The following is a 26,696-nucleotide window of genomic DNA, read 5'->3' as shown; positions in this document are numbered from 1 at the left end:
TAAACTATTCCCATATAGATAATTTTGCTCAAGATCATAGGCTGATAAAGGTAATAATGTTCGGGAATACGATAAGATCATAGGTAATAATATTTGGGAATACATACTCACTTGCCTTCCATCTACATTATTCTTAACTTATCATGAAATTATTACACCAATTCGCTCATATTAATCCTCAATTATTTGGTGAAAACTCATAATCCAAGTAACCAAGTCAATCGGCAAATTCACATTCATAGTACAATAATTAATAGATGATTCTACTATTACTGAGATATGTGGGAGCTATCCTAACTAGAATCTCTTTATAACTAGCTTGAATCTCTTAATAACTAACTTGAATTTCTTTATAACTAACTTGAATCTCTTTTTAACTATCTTGAATCTTCAACTGAGTTGTGGTCGATGTTGTAGAAACGTTCACAAATTAAAATTAAAGTGTAGAAAACTGACAACATCTATGTGTTTTTATTTTATCTTGAATCTCTTTATAACTAACTTGAATCTCTTTATAACTAACTTGAATCTCTTTATAACTAACTTGAATCTCTTTATAATGTAATAGTGTGATATTGAGAGGGTATTATTGTAGTTGTTTTTGTGTTTCTTATATTGTTTTTCAGGGTTTTGAACTGAAATGAACTTTGATTCTAACTGTATGTTGAACCCTGCGTTTTTAGTGTGAGAATTGACTCTGTCTTGTTTGAATTTGCTAACTTGTTGCTTAGTTGTCAAAATTAAAGCAATTTTCGTGCATTTTCCAAGTGCAGTTTTAATTTCATGTCGAAAAAGCCACTGTATTTGAAAATTGTACGAGCATTGACCTTTTTGCAGCTTTGTCTTTTCCACTGGAAGTTATGCTCAACGCTCGTGGAGGGGGAATAATTTTCAGTGAAAAGGCCACAGTTCGAATTGAGACATAACTGGGAAAACATGTAACGGTGTGCGAGCCTCGGTCCTCTGATTGGGCCCATTTCCCATTCAGAGGGACAATTTGTTAAGTTTTCTGTTATCAGTAATTTTTATGTAGTTAAATAGAAACCAAAATTTAATATTGTTAGTGAGAGTAGAACCAGGAAATTATTTGTGCGTATGAGTTCCAGCATAGTGAGTTTTCTTAAATCGTATGTGTGTGTTTCTGAAGAGTCGAAATTTAAATTGTAAAAATGGTGAGTGCCAAACTTTTGTTGTCTTCGTATTGTAGCTCAAAATTTAGCAACATAGAATGACCGAGGCCCGAATTTAAATGCAGCAAGTTAGCAGGTTCCCAAAATGTATAGATTAAAAAATTGAGTATGTCTTCTTGACCTGAATCGATTGCTGAATAACTCTGTTCTGTTTGAAAATTTGACATGTTACCTGACTTTTATTAATTCGTTCTACCTATTTAGAGTTCAATAAACCTGATGTTGAATTTTAAAAAGTATTTTTCATTAAAGTTCCTGGCTAGTAGTTACTATGTTTGCTAGAATATGTGACAATGATGATAATCTGTGCTTTTGAATAAACGAATCCACTAAAAGCTCCCAACCAATCAAGGATTCAAATAGAGATTTGATAGCATAATTTTGGTAAATATTATAGAAGAGAAGAAACAACCCCCCTCCGTTTACATTGGTGGCCAGCGGTGGTATAGTCTGCAAGAATGACTATCGAACCACATGTATTCTTATATATTTCATATTTTGGAAGATTAAACTAAATAGAGACAAATATGTCACCGGTTACAGAAATGATGTCAGGTGTGGTGTAGGGTTAAAAATACCTCCACCGGTTACAATAACTAACTTGAATCTCTAAATAACTAACTTGAATCTCTTTATAACTAACTTGAATCTCTTTATAACTAACTTGAATCTCTTTTTAACTAACTTGAATCTCCTAAAGTGAGATTCATTTCAAACTGTGAGAACTGGTTGAATGGTATTTCTACAGTACAGTTCAGGGATAAATCAGACTCCTCACAAACTTGTATGTAGTTTGGTTACATTAATACGTAAATGCTCAGATGCATGCCCGTCTAGTTAATTCATCCGCTGTAAAATGACGTCATCACATCTATCATTGGTTCTAATGGAATTGTTTCCGTTAATGTGCGTACAGATAAACGCGCCGCGAACACGCAAATTTTACTTTTCATCAGCTGGTTATATCTGTATTTGTACAGAAACGGTAAGATACAGAATTTGTATCTTAACGTTTCTGTGCAAATACAGATATAACCAGCTTAAGATACAGAATCTGTATGTTACCGTTTCTGTACAAATGAATATACTAGTAGTTCTGTGAACAGTAGACCGCACGCTGTTTTCTCATCCACAAGTACCTGATTGAAACTATAAACCTTATAGAAATACAGCAATAGACTGGCTTCTCCACACATCTGTGTAATCACTTGTCAGCTGATTTATGATGAATAATTCTATAGTCTGATTTTTACTCTAATATTGGCATGTGAAGGAGGCTCCTTTTTCCTTTTATATTATCCTTGAAATCCAAAATTTCCAAAAACCTTGTATATATGTCGACGCGCAATTAAAAAAGGAACATACCTGTCAAATTTCATGAAAATCTATTACCGCGTTTTGCCGTAAATGCGCAACATATAAACATTATACATATTATACATATACACATACACATTATACATATAAACATTTAAGCATTAAGAGAAATGCCAAACCGTCGACTTGAATCTTAGACCTCACTTCGCTCGGTCAATAACCAGCTGATGAAAAGCTTATATCTGATATAACCAGCTTATATCTGATATAAAAAGCTTGGCATCAGCTGATTAAAAGTGAATAATTGCTCGTGTTTGCGGAGCGAATCTGCACGCACCTCAAGATATGTTCACTTTACAGTGGCTAAGTTTTCAATTCCGTGAGACCGACCGTAAGACAAAACTATCCAAAAGATTGGATCAACATATTTCTTTACACTCTTTATGAGAAGTAGTGAATTTGATTTTGTTGATACAAGTATGTCAACAAAACGAAAATTGAAAATTAAAAAATGATAAAAGAGGCAAAGCAACCTAATTTAAGCCTGAAACAAGACACCTAGACCTGTCTAACTAGAGCACTAGAGAGACGACACCAGTTGATGAGTCCAAAGAAATGCTTTCAAGTCGAATAACAAACAGATGTGACTGAAATTTGCAGTCGTCAGCAATTAGCACTAATGAGAGAAGAGCAGCTAGCTGTCTATCTCTACCTCTGTCTCTCTGTATCTGTATCTCCATCTCTATCATCGTGTTCCTCTAATCTAGTTTCAACTTTTTCCACGGCTCCCTAAATAAATTATTGATGTCTCTGACTAGAAAGACTTTGATGTTGATTTTAGCTACTAATTTACACTCTTCTGAATATCACAGAATCTCTCCCGGAAAAAATCCGAGAATAAAACACACTTTGTACTGCAGATGTTCAGCAACAATATCAATTTCTCCATTGAACAAGAAAGTTTTAGAGAAATTTTTCTAATCAAAAGCTTTCAACTAAGTTTCAGCTCCCCATTAGACAGTCATTCATATGAGTAGTATATTTGCTGAAGCAGATACATCACTTTTTTGAAAAGAATAGAAGATATCCCATGGTAAAGGTCGTTAATGATCCAAATTTCACTGTTAACTCAAGCCGATAGTTCTAGTAGTTCAGCTATATGACCCTGGTAGTTTCTCATACTGTGCTGTTCTCATCACTACAAACATTTTGGCGAACTAGTAGCATCGATAAAAGATAACATAAGATAATATCCCATGGTATAGGGCGTTTATGTTGCAAAGTTCACTGTTACCTCAAGCCGATAGTCATAGTAGTTCTTTTTCGTGAATCTATGTGACGCTGGTAGTCTCTCATATTGTGCCGTTCTTACACTTTCACCCCAACAAAACAGTAATAAAAGACAATAGTCGACAGAAGTCGTGAGTTAGGGAAAAATCAGCTTGGAATTTGGAACATACAGTATCAAAATACATGATACAGTATCAACACAACATGTAATAGTATCATAACAACTCGATACACAACACCAACATTTGATACAAAACTTCCAAACTTTGAATGTATTCTACACACCGTGGGATATCTTCTTATGCTATCTTTTCAATTCCGTGAGACAGGTCGTAAGACCAAACTATCCAAAAGATTGGATCAACATATTTCTTTACACTCTTTATGAGAAGTAGTGAATTTGATTTTGTTGATACAAGTATGTCAACAAAACGAAAATTGAAAATTAAAAAATGATAAAAGAGGCAAAGCAACCTAATTTAAGCCTGAAACAAGACACCTAGACCTGTCTAACTAGAGCACTAGAGAGACGGCACCAGTTGATGAGTCCAAAGAAATGCTTTCAAGTCGAATAACAAACAGATGTGACTGAAATTTGCAGTCGTCAGCAATTAGCACTAATGAGAGAAGAGCAGCTAGCTGTCTATCTCTACCTCTGTCTCTGTCTATCTGTATCATCGTGTTCCTCTAATCTAGTTTCAACTTTTTCCACGGCTCCCTAAATAAATTATTGATGTCTCTGACTAGAAAGACTTTGATGTTGATTTTAGCTACTAATTTACACGCTTCTAAATTTCACAGAATCTCTCCCGGAAAAAATCCGAGAATAAAACACACTTTGTACTGCAGATGTTCACAACAATATCAATTTCTCCATTTAACAAGAAAGTTTTAGAGAAAATTTTCTAATCAAAAGCTTTCAACTAAGTTTCAGCTCCCCATTAGACAGTCATTCATATGAGTTGTCTATTTGCTAAAGCAGATACATCACTTTTTTGAAAAAAGACAAGATATCCCATGGTATAGGGATATTGTTGCAAACTTCACTGTTAACTCAAGCCGATAGTCCTAGTAGTTCAGCTATATGACGCTGGTAGTTTCTCATACTGTGCTGTTCTCATCACTACAAACATTTTGGCGAACTAGTAGCATCGATAAAAGATAACATAAGAAAATATCCCATGGTATAGGGCGTTTATGTTGCAAAGTTCACTGTTACCTCAAGCCGATAGTCAAAGTAGTTTTTTTTCGTGAATCTATGTGACGCTGGTAGTCTCTCATATTGTGCAGTTCTTACACTTTCAACCCAACAAAACAGTAATAAAAGATAGTAGTCGACAGAAATCGTGAGTTAGGGAAAAATCAGCTTGGAATTTGGAACATACAGTATCAAAATACATGATACAGTATCAACACAACATGTAATAGTATCATAACAACTCGATACACAACACCAACATTTGATACAAAACTTCCAAACTTTGAATGTATTCTACACACCGTGGGATATCTTCTTATGCTATCTTTTCTCTATTGCAATGGTCGCCAAACATATGAGCCTTTGAGCTAGAATAACATTTATAATCTTCTAGTGAGCTACCAAGGAATATTAGACTGAAGAAAGTATCTTTTATTGCCTATAAAGATACATTTCCAGTGTTGAAATCTACTTATCTCATAGCAAAAAGTATAACAAAAGTTGAAATGTACATTTCAATGAGAGCAGTGGAACGTATTCTTTTTGATCATCAAGTATTTTCTTGATGTTTGGAGTGTACGTTGTAGCCGCCATTCTGATGCAGTTATCCAAATGTTCATCAGTCAGTTCCTATATCGATTTTTCATGAATTTCATACTTGAAAAAGATGCTTCACACAAGTAAGTAGAGCTTTCAACCTCAATGCAACTTGAATAATATTTGAATATTTTTCTTTGGGGGCTTGAGGCCAAATATTTCAGGTTTTAGAAAGTGATCTGAGTGACAGATCATTTTGAAAATCGACAAATTCCATTTCAACTGAAGCCTGATCTCCATCTAAATGTTGTACAACACAAGCTACAAACTCTTCTGTATAGATCGTTACAAAAGAGAGTTGATAAATTAATTAAATTAATTGTACCATATTTGATATGCTTTTGAAATCTTGAAATCGTTGATCAAACTGTTGTCTCAAGTCTGAAAGAATTGTAACGTATTCTTGGTTATTGCTGCGGTGCTGTGGAGAATTTTTCTTGTCGCCGTATTCTAATGAATTTAATCATAAAAATCAATATCTTTCTTTTCTGAGAGACATTTTGTATATACCTTTTTACATCACATTATATTCACAGTTGTTTATTTGTTCAAGAATACAATTATAGGATTGATTTTCTTTAGACTGGGAAAGTGTTTATATTTAACTGGACGACATTCTCTTGCACGAGCATTTCGGTGAGCTACCAAAAACTACCCCACGAGCTACCAGTAGCTCGCGATCGACTGTTTGGCGACCACTGCTCTATGGTATCACCATAAATGATACAGTATCACCACAAATGATACAGTATCACCACAAAAATTATACAGTATCATCTCAACTTGATACACAACACCAACATTTGATACAAAACTTCCAAACTTTGAATGTATTCTACAAACCGTGGGATATCTTCTTATGCTATCTTTTCTCTATGGTATCACCATAAATGATACAGTATCACCACAAATGATACAGTATCACCACAAAAATTATACAGTATCATCTCAACTTCATACACAACACCATCATTTGATACAAGACTTCCAAACTTTTAATGTATTCTACAAACCGTGGAATATCTCCTCAAGCTATCTTTTCTCTATGGTATCACCATAAATGATACAGTATCACCACAAATGATACAGTATCACAACAAAAATTATACAGTATCATCTCAACTTGATACACAACACCAACATTTGATACAAAACTTCCAAACTTTGAATGAATAATTCTACAAACCAAGGGATATTTCTCATGCTATTATTTTTTTCTCCACCTGTTGGACCAACCTGTTCGATTCTTCCGATAATGTCGGACGTACCTGTGACGTCACATCAAATTATGTGTCTCACAATATTATGGGACGGTTTCCGAGCTCGAGATTTAGCTAAGTTCTAGACTTTAAACAGCTGGAGTCAGATAAATGGTTTTCCGAAACGGAGCGAGTCGCAGTCCACGTTAAAATTAAATTTCGAAAAACTAGAAAATCGAACACAAAATAAAATAAAGAGAAAATAGTGTTAAGTTTCAGCTATTTTGAATTATTTAGGAATGTTTCATTTCGTCAAGGAAAAACGTTTCCAATTATATAAATATTAAATGAAGAAGACTAAGAAATTGTCAAAAAAACACAGATTTATTGACACTTAGAAAGACCGGTTTCGGTTATTACACCATTGTCAATCTCTGATAAACTAGTTCTACTGATTCTACTAGTATAAATTCTGCTGCTCTTGTATTTAGTTTTAGTTTATCAGAGATTGACAATGGTGTAATAACCGAAACCGGTCTTTCTAAGTATCAATAAATCTGTGTTTTTTGACAATTTCTTAGTCTTTTTCATTTAACATGAATAATTACCATAATATCTACTTCTCAACTACACAAAAATCTGGTGTGGCGCACTCACACAACTTTCCTTGCCGTTATGAGAATTGATCACCTGACGCCAGGGTTCCCGCGCATCTCAAGTCTACTATTCAAAGATTTGAGCCAGCTGGTGACAGGGTAATAACGCTGAAGACAGACGAGGTGTGCTATCTCTTCGTAGAATCAACAGTTGCCAACAGTTTGAAATTGGATTATCACGTTTTCTCGAATTTCGAGTTTATTTTTAATTTTAGGTGAAAATGTTACTGAACATTAGTTGTAAAGATTCTCATGCTGAATCTTTTCCACTCAAAATTTGTTGTTTAAATTGTATCTGAAGCCTGATAATTGAGAATCTAAGATCAAACTTTGCATAGATGGGACGGAGCTCCTGAAATTTTTACAGATATGGGACTTGTGGCAGTTGATAGAACTTATCGATGACTATTTCAGGTATAACTTTAATCAAAATCGTTGTAGCCGTTTTCGAGAAAATCGCGAAGAACCCTGTTTTTGACAACATTTTTGCCATTTTAGCCGCCATCTTGAATCGCATTTGATCGAAATTGTTCGTGTCGGATCCTTATATTGTAAGGACCTTGAGTTCCAAATTTCAAGTCATTCCGTTAATTGGGAGATGAGATATCGTGTACACACACACACACACACACCACACACACACACACACACACACACACACACACACACACACACACACACACACACACACACACACACACACACAATACCCAAAAACCACTTTTTTGGACTCAGGGGACCTTGAAACTTATAGAAATTTAGAAATTGGGGTACTTTATTTTTTTTCGGAGAGCAATACTTTCCTTACCTATGGTAATAGGGCAAGGAAAGTAAAAAAAGAATAATAGAAATGATAAAATAAATATTATCATAAAAACTACGACTACGCCCCGTTTTGGAAAGTCAATTTTCTGACTCCAGCTGTTTAAAGTCTAGAACTTAGCTAAAATCCGAGCTCGAAAGCCGGCCCTATGAGTCTGCAATGCAGAGTCTTACTACAGACAGCTAGATTACAAAACATCATGAATTGATCAGTGGTATTGGAGAATAGGATTGATAAGTTGGTCCTACCTGTTCGAATCCTCCGAGAATGTCTGACGTGTCGGTTGCTGAGTTGACTCCGAGGACAGACAGCCGACGTCCACACAGCTGAGAGAACACGTGCACCACACTCGTCTTTCCGCTACCTTTGCCACCAACCTGCAACCAAATCATTTACTAAATTACAGGTAAACTTCCAAGATAATATATGGCATTATAAATTAAATCAAGATTTATTGTTCACATCGGTACACATCAAATAATTATAGGCTACATTGAAAAGCAGCAAAAATACAAAATCTAATATTGAGAGAATATTCCATCATGTATGATAAAAAATAATAATGTGAACAATTGATGCTCACAAAGTGCTCCATGAAGCTCTTGTCCGTGAACAGGAGTTGAGGTTTAATCGGGAAGCGATATAAGAGAAGAAAAAAGCCTACACACACTCACACACACACATTCAATCACCATCATCAAATAATTTTATTGATTGATTGAAGTATTTCTCTCTTTAAATATACTTATATTATGAATTTGTAGTTCAAACTGCGATAAAATGGGAGGAAGAATCAATAGTATCATCAGTATAATTTTAGCATCAAAATAATTCATGACAAGGGATGAAAAAAATGAAATAAGAAATAAAAGATGAGACATAAGAGTGATAAGTTTCAGCTATTTTGAATTATTCAGGATGTTTCATTTCGTCAAGGAAAAACGTTTCCAATTATATAAATATTAAATGAAGAAGACTAAGAAATTGTCAAAAAAACACAGATTTATTGACACTTAGAAAGACCGGTTTCGGTTATTACACCATTGTCAATCTTTGATAAACTAGTTCTACTGATTCTACTAGTATAAATTCTGCTGCTCTTGTATTTAGTTTTAGTTTATCAGAGATTGAGAATGGTGTAATAACCGAAACCGGTCTTTCTAAGTATCAATAAATCTGTGTTTTTTGACAATTTCTTAGTCTTTTTCATTTAACATGAATAATTACCATAATATCTACTTCTCAACTACACAAAAATCTGGTGTGGCGCACTCACACAACTTTCCTTGCCGTTATGAGAATTGATCACCTGACGCCAGGGTTCCCGCGCATCTCAAGTCTACTATTCAAAGATTTGAGCCAGCTGGTGACAGGGTAATAACGCTGAAGACAGACGAGGTGTGCTATCTCTTCGTAGAATCAACAGTTGCCAACAGTTTGAAATTGGATTATCACGTTTTCTCGAATTTCGAGTTTATTTTTAATTTTAGGTGAAAATGTTACTGAACATTAGTTGTAAAGATTCTCATGCTGAATCTTTTCCACTCAAAATTTGTTGTTTAAATTGTATCTGAAGCCTGATAATTGAGAATCTAAGATCAAACTTTGCATAGATGGGACGGAGCTCCTGAAATTTTTACAGATATGGGACTTGTGGCAGTTGATAGAACTTATCGATGACTATTTCAGGTATAACTTTAATCAAAATCGTTGTAGCCGTTTTCGAGAAAATCGCGAAGAACCCTGTTTTTGACAACATTTTTGCCATTTTAGCCGCCATCTTGAATCGCATTTGATCGAAATTGTTCGTGTCGGATCCTTATATTGTAAGGACCTTGAGTTCCAAATTTCAAGTCATTCCGTTAATTGGGAGATGAGATATCGTGTACACACACACACACACACACACACACACACACACACACACACACACACACACACACACACACACACACACACACACACACACACACACACACAATACCCAAAAACCACTTTTTTGGACTCAGGGGACCTTGAAACTTATAGAAATTTAGAAATTGGGGTACTTTATTTTTTTTCGGAGAGCAATACTTTCCTTACCTATGGTAATAGGGCAAGGAAAGTAAAAAAAGAATAATAGAAATGAGAAAATTAAGATTATCATAAAAAAACTGCGACTACGCCCCGTTTTGGAAAGCCAATTTTCTGACTCCAGCTGTTCAAAGTCTAGAACTTAGCTAAATTCCGAGCTCGAAAGCCGGCCCTATGAGTCTGCAATGCAGAGTCTTACTACATCTAGATTTCAAAGCATCATGAATTGATCAGTGGTATTGGAGAATAGGATTGATAAGTTGGTCCTACCTGTTCGAATCCTCCGAGAATGTCTGACGTGTCGGTTGCTGAGTTGACTCCGAGGACAGACAGCCGACGTCCACACAGCTGAGAGAACACGTGCACCACACTCGTCTTTCCGCTACCTTTTCCACCAACCTGCAACCAAATCATTTACTAAATTACAGGTAAACTTCCAAGATAATATATGGCATTATAAATCAAATCAAGATTTATTGTTCACATCGGTACACATCAAATAATTATAGGCTACATTGAAAAGCAGCAAAAATACAAAATCTAATATTGAGAGAATATTCCATCATGTATGATAAAAAATAATAATGTGAACAATTAATGCTCACAAAGTGCTCCATGAAGCTCTTGTCCGTGAACAGGAGTTGAGGTTTAATCGGGAAGCGATATAAGAGAAGAAAAAAGCCTACACACACTCACACACACACACACATTCAATCACCATCATCAAATAATTTTATTGATTGATTGAAGTATTTCTCTCTTTAAATATACTTATATTATGAATTTGAAGTTTAAACTGCGAAAAAATGGGAGGAAGAATCGGTAGTATCATCAGTATAATTTTAGCATCAAAATAATTCATGACAAGGGATGAAAAAAATGAAATAAGAAATAAAAGATGAGACATAACAGTGATAAAGAAAACAATGTTTTTAGATCAAAGCTCACTACATATCTACTACAAAGTAGCCATGAAAATCATTTAAGTAGAGAAAAGACTTCCCCAAGATGATAAATAGCATGATGAATTCACTAATAAATGTTCGTAGAAAGTTTGACAAGTTTATTCAATCAAGTAGAAATTCCACAATATTAAGCAACAGAATATAAAGAAAATAAAAATCTCAGTACCCTTTTTTTGAAATATTTTATCACATGTTTCGGACATTTATGCCATTTTCAAATGTCCGAAACATGTTGTGATAAAATATTTAAAAAAAAAGGTACTGAGATTTTCATTTTCTTTATATTTATATTACAAGTAGCTCTAAACAAAAAAGAGATAAGCAACAGAACTACAAACTTGAAGCTAGCGAATTAAATTACAACAAAGTCAATCAAATAGCCAAATTCTATCACTTTTTTGCTATTAAAGAGAACGACTAGCAGTCGGATTTTATTAATAAATGAATTTTATGAATTTAATTAAATTTAATGAATTACATTTATTGGAGAAATCTGACTGCTAGTCGTTCTTTTTAATAGCAAAAAAGGGATTTAATAAGCAGTTCGTGTTGGAAAACAACATTGATAAATTCCAAATTCTATGTTTTCATTGTAGTGACAATTATTGGATAATAGATCCACAAATACTGCTACAACAAAAAGGTTCAACAATTCATACTAATCAAATTCTTCTCTTTCTCTTTCTTCCTGTTCTTCTTTTCTCTTCCTCTTTCTTAACCTGTCTTCTTTTTCTTCTTCTCGATCTGTCTTCTTCTTCTTCCTCTTCTTCCTCCTCCTCTTCATCTTCATCAAACAATCAACAATCCTTTCGTCCTTTTTTTGAAGAGGTCCTTTTCGTCTTCCTTTTCATCTTCCTCTTCTATTTATTCTTCTTGTTCGTCATCAAAACAAACAGCACAATCAAACTACAAATATCAAATACAATTATTGTATTGGGTTCAGTTCGATATAATGAATATGGCTTCACCCATTAATCCAACGCTGACAGTAAAGCGTGAATCATATACCAGGCTAAAGGTGCATTTCCACATTTCAGTATCAGTGAAAGTGGCCGGCTCAGTGAAAATATAATTCCCATGTATTCTAGTTGGACTATTCTCACTCAGCCTGGCAGAGCGAGTATGAATAGACCCATCAGAACGTATAATATAATATTCATTTATTCGTAGATACAATCACAAATCATAGAAGGAACAACAGGCCTGGCCCGTAAACTATTTCATTCCTTAATGGGATACTAGCAGGTAACCCGTGCTCCGCAAGGGTCCATTTTGATACTTGACAAACTGAAAACTTGACTGAGTGGAATATTAGAGTTTGAAGTAGGCATAGAACCATCCTCAGTTAATTAAGAAACTATATGCAAAATTTCAAGTTAATCAGTCCAGTAGTTTAGACGTGATGATGCGTCAAACATAATTTTCATATCCCATACGTGTATAAGCCAGTTCTTTCCTTTATTATAGTATAGATAAATTCTTCAACTTGATACTAACATAATAAAGTGACATAACTCAAATCTTGTTCAGCAACCTTCCTCAACTTGATGTCAGCCTGACAAAATTGGACTGGCTATTAATTCAGCTACCAATTTCAACCATCTGTTTCGAAGAGGTAGTCTCTCTAGATCAATGTACCTAGAATACGTATTCTAGGTACCTTGCTCTAGATTAAGGTTCTATATTAACATAGGTCCCATGAATTAAATTTCAATATTAATTCTGAAAAATCTAGAAGGAAAATTGAAATTCGGGCTTCGAGGTGCACGTAATTGATATTTTTAGAATCTATGTGCAAAATTTGAAGATCTAAATCATTCCCGTCTTTCCGGTATGCAATCCACAAGTTGGCATGTTTTGATGCGAACAAACACAACCCTACTCTCTCTTATTATAAAGAAAGGTGTGATAACATTAAAATTCGTATATGTCATATCATGCATGATATGACTCAGCGAGTACAAGTGTACAACTCAGCGAGTACAAGTGTTCATTGTGAGTGTTCCTATCGCTCATTCCAGTTTTTGCTTTTCATCTGCATGTTTGATCATGAATAGCCCACCTTGCACTTGCACATATAACCTACGCATTCAATGTGATCACACCCCAATATACAGAGTGAGCATAAATTGTTGAACACATTTCATTGGTGAATGGAAAAATAACAAATAATAGTAGCGCGCCTATTTTTGTGGCAAACATTGGTGTAGCTTCTATAATTTGTGATTACCTTCATTGAAACACAGTCGACTCAATGATGGGGGTGATACAGTCGGCTAAATGATGTGGGGTGACATATCTGCGTTCTGTGGTTTCACGTAAGCAGATAATCGTTTATTACCGTTCAAAGTCGTTTTCGTTATGGCAGTGTAAAATAAGTATGAGCATGGCCGCATGTATAATAGTATGCACAATAGAGTATGACAGTGGGAAATAAGTTGAATGCAAGGAAGTTATGTAATATTGATGGATTAAAACGAATAATTGAAGCCGTCATTCAGGATATCACTCCAGATCGACAATGTATGGCGTGAAATTGAATATAGTCTAGATATTTCATGTGCAACAGAAGGTGCTCACGTAGAAATTTCTCAAACTTGTCATGTGTTATACATAAAACTATTTAAAATTGGCTTTTCATTGAATCCATATAAGTACACTTATCTGTTATTTTTTAATACGCCTATGAAATGTAATCAATAATTTATGCTCACCCTGTACTATAACACGTTCTCTGATACTAATATGTGGTAATCTAAATTCCTAGTTTATATAATATAATTTGGACTCATAATTGGACGAATATCATGAAGTGTAAACATAGCCTATTTTTGGACAATTTCTATCTAAATTTGGAAAAGGAACAGTTTTGGGCTTTAAGCCTGTTGTTCCTCCCCCAATCAACAATTTAAAAAGCTTGGTCTATTAACTGTGCCATCTTTGTATGTATATGAAGTTGTAATGCATGTGAAAACGAGTGGTGTGATCCAGAATTCAGATGTTCATGAGTATAATACGCGAAACAGAGCAGATTATCATATAATGGGTCACAATAGTAGGTTATTTGAACAAAAACCAGATTATATTGGTAGGAAATTTTATAACAAGCTACCTCAAATCTTGAAAAGTAATGATGATTTGAAGATTTTCAAAAACAAATTAAAAAATATTTAGTTGATAGAGCTTTTATAGTGTACAAGAATTCCTTTCAAACCTAAACTAGGTTGAACTACTTAGTGTTAGAATTATTATGTAATAACATGACTTGTCTTATACTCCATGACTGGAGTCTTTAGGACGTAATCTTAAAAAAAAAAAAAAAAATCATTCATAGTTGAGAGAATGATATTGTATGTATCAATGAATAAATAAATTGATAATAATCAAACTATACTCACCACAATAGCCATCCAGTGATGGTTGACACAGGCAGCCAGCGATTGCAGTGTTGCCAACTGTGAGTTCAACACCAACAGCTGACTGCTCCTGTCCACACAGTCTGTGACTTCGGCCTTGGCCACGCCCACTCCTTTCAACAGGGCGGCACTTCTAGTTGTGTAGAATCCGGCCTCGTGTGAGGGCAGAGGGTAGTCTTCGCCCAGGATGCTTGTATAGAGCTCCATCACCTGGAACAACAGAAATTAAATATTTTTAGCATAATCCTATACTATTAAACGAGCAATTTCTAATTACATGTTTAGATGTTCATATGTTTATATATCTGTATGTGACCGGATCTCGAAAGCGGCTCTAACGATTCTCAAGAAATTTGGAACAAAGTAGGTTTATGATATGAAAATTCTATTGCACTAGGTCTCAACCCTGAGATAACTCGCTGAAGGACATTGAAAGGATAAATACGTCCTTGGAAAAACAGCTGGAAATTTTGTCGTCTGTCGATACCGTAAATGGAAGTGAGTGAACGAGTGCATGTGTGGGATCATTCAGCTAATCTCACGAGAAGAAAAATTCTGCAAGAAAAACTTATTTTCGTTTATTTCTCTTTTTTTAGAAAACATGTTTACTTCAGAAAGTTCAGAATAGTTACTAGATGCTGTTAGTGTAGAATAGTACATAGTATATTAACAAATATTGTAGCAAACAGTATATCATTCTTCATCGAATTCATAGTATATCTATTTTTAATTGATGATGTGTTTGTTTTTTGAAGTGTGAATAAATTGTTATTTTGATGAGTGATAGTACAGTTTAATCTAGATTTCGATTTGGATTGTAGTATAAATTTGAAAGGAGACAGTTTTGGGCATAAGCCGGTTGTTCCTCCTCATATAACTGTAAAAATAGTTGTACAACTGAGAAAATGAATGAATAAATAAATATAAACTATAAATTCAATCTTTTGTTACAAAATTGTCTATGCTTTTACAAGCCAGACCAAAGCTCGGTCCCCCGATATTAGACGTTACAAGCTAAAAAATAAAAAAATTATTTTTGAAAACGTTGTCCTCACCTTGCTCCTATCAGCCTCACTCCGCATCCTGTCCACATATATCAACCGGGCATACCGTCCCAACAGCCCCGCCACATCAGCTGAGCTGGCTTCAGCCCACCGCACCAGGTCCCGCAGGTTCATCTCCCAGGGTCCACCCTTGAACTGCCCATCAGCTGACAGCCGCTCCAGCTGACAGCTGAATTGCACCATGCGCGCCACAAGTGCGGCCGGCAGTCGATGCACGCAGCGTACTATGAACGCCAGATCGTCGGCTGTAAATGGTTCTACGTACACCTTTGTGAAACGGTTCAGGAACGATTTCGGCAGGCCTGTCAACACAAAACAAGAATCAAATGAAACAACAAGAACAATTCAAATTTTTTATTGTACAATAATTTTACAATCGATACAATTCTATGTATAATTGAAATATCCTGCAAGATTATTTCTTAGATATGTGAATATTTTGTGATAATAATGTGAAATATTTCTTCTATGTTTGGTTTTGAAGCATCTAAATTGAAAAATCTACTTTGTGAAAATAATTAAGGACTGAAAATTTTGTGAAGTGAACAACTACAAGACTCAACCTATCTCGGACTATGTGTAACCTTATCTAAATTTGGGAGAGGAATAGCACAAGGTTACCTTATTTTTTCTCTCCTTATCATTTTGATGATGTACTTATTGTATGAATCAATGAAGAATATCGTTATGAATAACTATGATTAAATAACAAAATTGTTTCCGATTTGACAATAATCGGTTAACTCGGTTAATTATTTAAGGCCCTCCTAGAAAAGCAAGCTTGAGCTCTATAGTAAGGTCCACGTTATAATGACAGTATTTGATCAACTTTGGTTCTGCTATCCTTGTCTATCATTCGACAAAGCCGGTGGTACTATCCTTTTCCAGGTCCACAACGATGCCAAGTATGTTTTTGACAGTGTAGAAATATAATTAATTAATGCAGAGAATCGGCATCGCTATTCCTTTATCTTTATCCACTGCCATTATAACGTGGACCGCACTATAGGAGGGAGATCGATTTTTATCAACATTTGATCGCACATTTATTTATCCAAAAAGCAAAGTTTCAATTCTTAATGCAATAAGGTAGTGGTTGCTTGTTCATTCATTCAAAGTTTGTAGCATATATTTTAAATTGAATATTTTAATAAGGATACTTTTAATGTTGTACTGTTAATTTTGGAGCGAGACAAAACGGGTTGATGTCAAACGAGGATACCGACAGAAAAGGACTGCGACCATAGAGGACTCTAATTTTTGCACAGCCCCGACAGTTGAGGACTGCGACCGTAGAAGACTGAAAAACAGTCCTCAAATGTCGCAGTCCTCGACTGTGGCGTCCCCGACACAACATGTCTATTACATTATCATTATATCAAAATATACTACACTATTTACTACATATACTAAAATAATACTAGACTATATTCTTTAAACTAATAACATGGTAATAAGCTGTCAGGTTAACATCAGCTCAGGTTAACAGAAGCAAACAAACTTTTCAAAAAGAAACGAAACGGCCTCGTGTACAGACCTTTTTCTAAAAGACCTTGGTTTACTAGGTGGAAAAGTAATAAATATGACTCTAGTATTCTGTTATTTCAAAGAGTTCAATGCAAATTTAGGTATAGATAGAATATAGCCCATCACAATCTGAGCTCTGAGTTCGAACAAGTTCACCAACAGTGAACAAGTACAAGTTTTCTCTCAAAAAATCTCTGTTGAGCTAAGTTTTACAAATTGTTGTCGTTCAGTTCTAAAGAGTCACAGTTGGGAGCCCTAGTTTTACGCTAGAATTTCTACAAATGGTTGTCGTTCAGTTTTAAAGACTCACAGTTGGCAAACCTAGTTTTACGCTACAGTTTCTACAAATTAATGGTTGTCGTTCAGTTTTAAAGAGTCACAGTTGAGAAACCTAGTTTTACATTGGAAATATCATATCTGCAGAAGCGTAGTAGATACTTTTTCCTTGTTCAATTTGTCACCTAAATTCATATAAATAATTCACAAATACATGGAAAACAAAATTCAGTTTCTTACATAAGAAATTGACTAAGAAAATAAAAAAGCTTTCATTGAAACTAAATAATAATATTGGCGTTGACAGCAAAACAAAGTTTATGCGCTAGCGACGAGCATTCAGTAAGCACTCCAATTAAAGAAAAATAGAAAACAAGTAACTGTATGAAACAAAAAATTTAGCAAACACTTCAACAAAAATTAGCATACACTTTCAAAAAAGAAAAAAAAACATGATAGTGAAGTAGTTCATAGCATAAACGTGAACGAAATATAATTCATTAAACAAATATTCATTTTGATATATCAAGAATTTGAAATACAGTACAGGATAACATTATATAAATTGAATTCAGTCTGAGAGACAACTTAAAGGTAGTAAAGGGGGAAATAATCAAATGAAACATGAAAATAAAGAATTGATAGCTAGAGCTCAGTTTGTGATTTAACAACAACAGAGTTTTTAAGACTATTTTACATAAGACTAATTCTTAAACTATTTTAGAATTGTTTTAAAACAATTCAACAATAGAGAAAAATATGTATCAAACTGACCTTTCCTGGCACCACCCTGCCGCTGCGGATTCTGACAGGCGAATAGCTTCGTCTGCCGTGTCTTCACCTGGAACGTCTTGCCCAACTCCGGCACAAACAGCTCACCACGGTGATCCAACACCGCGTTCAAACTCTCCAGAATCGCCTGCGAGGCCAGATTCAACTCATCCAACAAAATCCAATGACCACTCTTCAGGGCTCTCAAAAAAGGGCCATCACGCCACTCAAAAACCCCGCCGGCCGCCCCTTCAACGGGCAAATCCGCCCCGAACAGATCCGAAACGTCCGTCTGTTCCGAGAGGTTAATCCGGGTCAGATTGTTCCCCGTCAACCGTGCCAAATTTGTGATTAAACTAGTCTTCCCTACTCCTGGACTCCCCTCTAGTAACACAGCTCGTTCAGGGAGTTGCAACCCCCTCAAAACCCGCCACAAATTCCTCTTAACTGTATCAGCATACATTAAATACTTTGGATCCTCCTTCAACCGATTTTCCCCCCTAGGTATCGACACAGGTCCCATCACGAAAAAATCCTTATTAATCACCATACTAGGGGTGTAATTGACATCCCCCAATTCCTTCAAATCCAACCCTGTGTTCTTCTCCATTTGTCCCACTAGAAACTGGAGACAACGTTTTTGGAATGCTAGTACAACCTCCCTGCTTTCAACACTGGTCCCCAGCCCATCCACACACACTACACACGCTCCAAAAACATAAGCGCTTGCCACGTTTTTCACAGGGTCACAACCCCCGACTTTCTTATCTGTCCCCCAATTCACTGACGTATTTATAAAGTTCACCCAAGTCAGTATATCTCGAATACTGAAACTGAACCGCTTCCCGATCTCGGTCGACTTGAACCAATCGATAAACTCGACCATCGATCTTCCGATCCCAGAACTCGCGTCTTGTTGGTTGCCTAGAGCTACTCCGTGTCGTATGTTGTGCTCGATGATTGATACTGTATCTTCTGCGGATGATACAGTATCACACCAGATCTCGGTCAACCGGTTGCGAAGCGCGGGTGACAGTTCTTTCTTGCCGAAATCACCACCCGGGTTCATAGTGCCCGCGAACTGGAATTTCACATCTGCCACAACTTCTTGTTCTCCGCTGCCTTTTTCCGTTAGCAGTAGTTTCCGTTCAGGTTCTGGAAAAAATAATTCAAGTATAATATTAATATCTAATTATTATAGAAATTACAAGTAGGCCACCCTCTTTCAGCTTTTAAAATAATTCATTATTGTCAAGATTAATTCACAATTGATAGCATTTATTTTTAATATACTTTCCATTGTTTGCATAAAAGATTCCATTTTAAATTATTAGCTTAAGATTTAGAAGCAGTTAAGTCCCTACTCCTACTGGCGAACAAGTGTTTCACTTATGCCAGTAGTTCTTCACCTCCAGCCGTATCTTAAGGTGCGTACAGATATATGCGCCGCGAACATGAGCAATTCACTTTTAATCAGCTGATTATATCTGTATTCTTATATGATAGAAACGGTAAGATATAGATATAAAAAGCTTGGCATCAGCTGATTAAAAGTGAATTGCTCATGTTCGCGGCGCGTAAATCTGTAGTTACGCACCTTTACAGATACTTGATATAGATATTTAGAATAATAATTATTGTTTTTTTCTGTCATATTTTTGTATCGTTTTTTGTGTTTTTGGTGAAATAAATAGGATTGAATTGTGTCACCTGGTCATATGGGACATATATATGAATCATATATTTATCTCATATTGATCAGGATTTTAGAGTTTTAATTTGGAAAGTTTAATGAACAGTGTTTTTGTCTTTGAACGATTTTTGTCATCGACAGAAAGATTGTTTATTTCATTTGTTGTCAAAATTAATGTAGCTACTCTTTTCTGTTTTTAATAACAAACGTGCCGCTTGTGCGACTGATAAAAATATGTATTTGAAATGGCTTCCATGTTTGGCATTGACTGAGTTATATTTAATACCCAAAATTTTACTTTTGGGTGTGTTGTGTGTGAGCTCGTTCGATAGGACTGTGAGTAAAGTCCGGCTGTTCTGGTGAAGGGGATAGATTTTGTTCTTGTTTTATAATACAGTTTTCCTGTCGCAGTTCGGGCAGTTTAAAGAGAATTGTATTATTGAATAGGACGGGATCTGAACCCATTTCATTGGATCAGTTATTTTGATTTTTAATTAATAATTAACGTCGCGAAATACCAGTGGATGCCAAAGTGGGAAGCCATTTTCATAAAGGTAGGTGACTACTGAGTCATTGTTCTTAAATTTTTCATAACCACAACAATTGAATCCTCACTAGCAGCAAAGCGAGTAGCCCTTGAATTTCCCACCCTTACATATTTGGTGAAGGCATATATTGCTTACATATTTGGTGGAGGCTTCTCCCGCCGTCCATATCATGCTTACAATTGAAAAAAAAAATTGAATAATTAAACATTCAAGGAGTACTTTTTAAATACTTTATTAGATAATGGCTTAAACGTCAATGATGAGAATTATTATAAAATAAGTCTACACCAAAAATCACTCAACAATGACTTCGAATTGTTTTATATAAAGTGCTGTACTGTATTGTTCACACTATATAAATTATTATAAATCCTTGTAATACTTTCCAAAGAAATTCCAAACTAAATCAATTCATGATTTCTCTCGTTCATTTACTTGTTTAGAAATACTTCATTCATTTGTCTTTAGGAATTCTCTCAGTATATGACTGGGTTATCAAGTTATGGGTTTAAGCTACAGATAGGCCTACGACAGTATAAGAATTAAATAACAATGTATGGAATAGAGACTTACCTAGAAGCGAGTTCATCCTTTCAAGTACACTGTCATCGGCCAGAGACAATTCATCAGCCAGGAACGCATGCCCACCACGCATCGCTTCCACCAGGGGTCCATCCACCCATTCAAACAGCTTGCCATCCTGATACAAAACACAACACAATCACCAATTCAATATAAGTAACACAGGTAAATTAATTGACCGAACGAAGTGAGGTCTAAGATTCAAGTCGACGGTTTGGCATTTCTCTTTATGTTTAAATGTTTATATGTTGCGCATTTACGCGGTGATAGATTTTCATAAAATTTGACAGATATGTTCCTTTTTTAATTGCACGTCGACGTATATACAAGGTTTTTGGAAATTTTGCATTTCTAGGATAATATAAAAGGAAAAAGGAGGCTCCTTCATACGCCAATATTAGAGTAAAAATCAGACTATCGAATTATTCATAATAAATCAGCTGACAAGTGATTACACAGATGTGTGGAGAAGCCAGTCTATTGCTGTATTTCCATAAGGTCTTTAGTTTCAATCAGGTACTTGTGGATGAGAATACTGCGTGAGGTCTACTGTTCACAGAACTACTAGTTGATAAGTAATTAGACTTGGTAGTAAGAGGACTTGGAATCAAGTATACTTACATTGGAAGAATGGTCACGCACAGGTCTCAGCCCGCCGAGGAAATCAGCACTCTCGGAATTCTGATGACAGTTGATCATCTTCAACTGCTGATCGCGTACAGCTGCCAACACTTGGATGACTGTGGTTTTTCCACAGCCCGTCTCACCGACCAACAGGGCTGGCTCGTTGAATTCGAACGCTTTTCCTGAAAATTTTCACACAAAAATCATGTGAAAAATCATCTAAACTGGGCTTCTCAGGAGTGATTGATAAGTTCGGTCCGAAGAAACGTTATAAGGTAAGGTTTCAATTGCACAGACCAGACTATCTCACTCTGTCATCTATATAATAAGAGGGAGTAGGGTTGTGTTTGTTCGCATCATAACATGTCAACTTGTGGATTGCATACCGGAAAAACGGGAATGATTTAAATTTCCAAATTTTGCAAATACAGGGTGAGCATAAAGTCTTGCCCTGATTTTAAAAATGTATTACAGAATAACCGTTTGACATAATAATTAAATCTGGCGCTGTTACATAGGTTAGTGTTAGTAGTTTTTTTGACCAATAGATGAGCGCTAGTGGTCCTAAACAATGACGCTGTCTGTTAGTTCACGTTAGTTGCGGTTAAAATGGCGTCGAAGCAGGAAAAATGTGTGCTTTGGTTTCACGAAACGAAATCGCCCATCAGTATTCAGCGTAATTTTAGGGCTTCTTATGGACGCAGCCCTCCTGATGTTAAATCAATAAAGCGATGGTATGACAGGTTCAAAGAAACAGGCAGCGTTGAAGATCTTCCTAGAAGTGGCAGGCCTAGTGTGAGTGAATAACCTAACCTAACCTAACCTACTGTTGATCGTGTTCGGCAATCATTTCAACGGAGTCCGTCTAAATCAACTCGTCAAGCATCACGTGAACCTCAAATACCGCAAGCAAGTGTTGTGAAAATTCTTCATAAAAGGCTTAGGTTGCATGCTTATAAAGTGCAAATCGTGCAGGCCTTGCAACCGAATGATTTGCTGAGACGTGCAGAATTCGCAACTGAGATTCTCAACAGGATTGATGGCGCTAACGATTACTTAAATCGCATATGTTTTACAGATGAACCCACCTTTCAGGTCAGTAGAATGGTAAATAGGCATAATGTCCGTATATGGGGATCAGAGAATCCACACGCTACTGACCTGTACAGTTACAGCGAGACAGTGAAAAAGTTAATGTTTGGTGCGGCCTAATGCACAACAAGGTTTTTAGGCCGTTTTTCTTCACGGAAAAAACCATTAGCGCTAACATTTACTTAGACGTGTTGCAACAGTTCATTGCACCACAGTTAGAAGATTACCAACCATGGATAATTTTCCAGCAAGATGGAGCACCCCCCCCCACTGGACTTTGATAGTGCGTAATTTCCTAGATGAAACATTTCCGGATCGGTGGATTGGAAGGGGTGGTCCAACACCCTGGCCACCCCGCTCTCCAGACATTACTCCCCTTGACTTTTTACTTTCCTTGCCCTACTACCATAGGTAAGGAAAGTATTGCTTTCCAAAAAAAATTAAGGTACCCCAATTTCAAGTTTTCTATACGTTTCAAGGTCCCCTGAGTCCAAAATAGTTATTTGTATATCTAGAGTGAAAAGTACGACTTTTTCTCCCTGAGGGAAAAAGTTTGAAGCCCGAGGCGAAGCCGAGGGCAACAATTTTCCTGAGGGAGAAAAAGTATTTTTCGCTCGTGATGTACACAACATTTTTCCTCCATCTACATTTTTTTATAGAAACTGCAAATTAAATCATTCTAATAACTTACGTATTGGTGACAATGTTTCCTAACAACATAACCTAAAATCTAAAACCTAAAAACCGGTCGTCTGATAGGCACTGCTGATTGCGCTATCTATCGGCCAAGTGTAACAATTATATCAGCTGGGCTACCAAAAATGGCTGACACGCGGTTCAGATTTGAATTGCAGAATGCAGATCAAAAATATTTGTTGGCTGGTATTTTGAATAGAATAAAATATTTTAAAAATTGTATAAATTTTTATCGTCTACTAATATTAAGAATATAATATCATACAAACATATATTTCATGAGTTGATCAAATTTCTGGTTGTGGTATTGAATTCAGTTGACTCAATGACAGACACCTCTATTACGCTTTCTCATCTGAGCTTAGACCTTCTAACCTATTACCATGTAAGTTTTTAAAATAGAGATGCTTCCCATGTTATTTAAATGGAGTCACTTTTACTCCCTAGGGAGTTTTTCTGTTTTTTACTACCTAGAGCGAAAAAGTGACACTTTAGTATCATGTTTCAGGGAGTAAAGTAAGTACTTTAGACAGTAGGTGGAGGAAAACATGATTTTTGGGTGTTGGTCTGCGTGTGTGTGTGTATGTGTGTATGTCTGTGAACACGATAACTCCATTCCTAATCAACCGATTGACTTGGAATTTTAAACTTAAGGTCCTTATACCATGAGGACCATAAGAAATTCAATAGAATTCAATTCAAGATGGCGGAAAAAATGGTGGATAATTACTAAAAAACCATGTTTTTCATGGTTTACTCGAAAACTGCTCTAACGATTTTCTTCAAATTTATACCATGGATAGCTATTTATTAGCCCTATCAACTGACATGAGTCTCATTTCTAGGAAAATTGCAGGAGCTGCGTAATATTCTCGAGAAAAATGGCGGATAATTACTGAAAAACCATGTTTTTCACGATTTTCTCAAAAATTACTCGACTGATTTATTTCAAATTCATACTCTGTATAGTTATTTATCAGCTCCAACTGGCATGAGTCTCCTTTCTGGGAAACTATGGGGGGTTCACCCCATTCTTGAGAAATGGTATTTGTAACCTCCTTCTCTTGCATGAGGTAGGTAGGTAGAGCAGTCTATAAAAATAACACATAGTCGAGATATTTCATCTGTAGAACAGCTGTTTTGACGACTTTTAAAAAATCGTCGGATTTCACAATTTACACAAAGGAAAAAGTACTCTGAAAACAATTATATACACACATATACATTATTATGTTATTTCTCTAAATTATTGACGTTTAAGAATGAGGCTCCCAGTTCAATGAGCAAGGAAAGTTGTGTGAGTGTACCACACCAGATTTTTTTATGGGGATATATCAAGGACAGAGTCTTCGCCACACCAGTTGCTGACATCGACGAATTGAAGGCTCGGATACAAGCTGCTGTGGGTACTGTGACAGAACACATGTTACAAAACACCTGGCGAGAACTGGAATACCGCTTCGACATTCTCCGGGCTACCAAGAGGGCACACGTTGAAGTTTACTAACGTAAGTGATATTAAAAAACTACTAACACTAACCTATGTAACAGCGCCAGATATAAATTGATATTTCAAACGGTTATTCTGTAATACATTTTTAAAATCAGGGCAAGACTTTATGCTCACCCTGTACATTCTAGAAATATCAATCTCGTCTATACTATAATAAAGGAAAGAACTGGCTTATTAACGTACGGAATAGACAAATTATGTTTGACGCATCATCACGTCTGAACTACTGGACTTATTAACTTGAAATTTTGCACTTAGATTCTTAATTAACCGAGGATGGTTATAGGCCTATTTTCAATTCTTCAAGATTTCATTACGTCAAGTTTTAAAATAAAATCTTGCGGAGCATTGGTTTCCTGCTAGTTTTCATATAAAAATTACTAATTTATCTTTTCATTCAGTTCAAGCCTATATATATTATATCTTATGTTATCTTAATTCAACTTATCACCCAAGCAGCATACCAATCAAGCGACAATACAACACTTAACACACAATAACATTTACAAGATACTGAGGCCCGGCTTCTAGGACACTTATTAGATTTAATAGACCATTAAATCTATATTAAATATATAGGGTTAATGGTCAATTATCTATACTATAATAAAGGAAAGAGCTGGCTTACACACGTAAGGGATAGGAAAATTATGTTCGACGCATCATCACGTCTGAACTACTGGACTGATTAACTTGAAGTTTTGCATATAGATTCTTAATTAACCGAGGATGGTTATAGGCCTATTTTCAATTCTTCAAGATTTCATTACGTCAAGTTTTAAAATAAACCCTTGCGAAGCACGGGTTTCCTGCTAGTTTCATATATAAATTACTAATCTATCTTTTCATACAGTTCAAGCCTAGAAATAGCCTAGAAATAAGCTTTACTTATGAAAACATGATTTAAAATTAAGAAAATGATAGCAACTTACCTAATACAACAGCTATACGTCTCAGGTTGTAAGTCCACACAATGTGCTTGAATCCTTCAGGCAATTCTGCGTTCACAAATGCTTCCAGGATATGCTTTGTCACAAAGGACGTGTTCTCGTTCACTAGATGAACAAAATTATATTTGAAAATTATTACAAAAACCTATGGAATAAAGTATGAACCACAGAACAGTGGGATATTGTACTATTACAAACAAACATATGTCTATCTACAATCTTCTGACAAATTTATTCACTCGTTTACATAGTAATTAACAATTCAGATTCATTATTATCATTCTTTATGATAATTATTATTTCCATTTAAGATTATTATGATCATAATAATTATTTTGATGATAATCATCATGATCATAAGCATAACCGTCTTACAATATTATAGTATCAGCTTTATCAGAGAATATATAGTATAGTATCAGAGAATAATCACTGGTCACTTAATAATGGTGAAATTTACAGTAAAATAGAATAGAAAAGAAGTTTTGACACTAAAGGCCGGTTTCCGAGCTCAGGATTTAGTTTCAATAGACTTTAAACAGCTGCAGTCAGAAAATTGGTTTTCCGAAGCGGGGCGTAGTCGCAGTCATAGTCAAAGTCACGTTTAAATTAAATTTCGAAAAAATAGAAAATTGA

The 26,696-nt window shown here is 35.5% G+C and overlaps 1 protein-coding gene across 1 annotated transcript in view; it reads right to left on the bottom strand.

Annotated features, from left to right (window-relative positions):
• Positions 1-26,696, bottom strand: part of LOC111051876 (midasin-like) — a 629,562-nt gene that overhangs the window by 536,414 nt on the left and 66,452 nt on the right. The window contains exons 24-30 of the mRNA XM_039437291.1: positions 26,043-26,165; positions 21,807-21,991; positions 21,177-21,303; positions 18,366-19,517; positions 15,780-16,090; positions 14,707-14,934; positions 8,519-8,647 (exon numbers count right to left, since the gene is read on the bottom strand). Of these exons, the coding sequence (XP_039293225.1) occupies positions 8,519-8,647; positions 14,707-14,934; positions 15,780-16,090; positions 18,366-19,517; positions 21,177-21,303; positions 21,807-21,991; positions 26,043-26,165 (2,255 nt within the window). The remainder of the gene's footprint in view (positions 1-8,518; positions 8,648-14,706; positions 14,935-15,779; positions 16,091-18,365; positions 19,518-21,176; positions 21,304-21,806; positions 21,992-26,042; positions 26,166-26,696) is intronic.

The sequence above is a fragment of the Nilaparvata lugens genome, chromosome 11, assembly GCF_014356525.2.
Source record: "Nilaparvata lugens isolate BPH chromosome 11, ASM1435652v1, whole genome shotgun sequence".
NCBI lineage: Eukaryota > Metazoa > Arthropoda > Insecta > Hemiptera > Delphacidae > Nilaparvata > Nilaparvata lugens.
The sequence above is the reverse complement of the archived record's forward strand: the minus strand, read 5'-3'. Positions and strand labels throughout refer to the sequence as shown.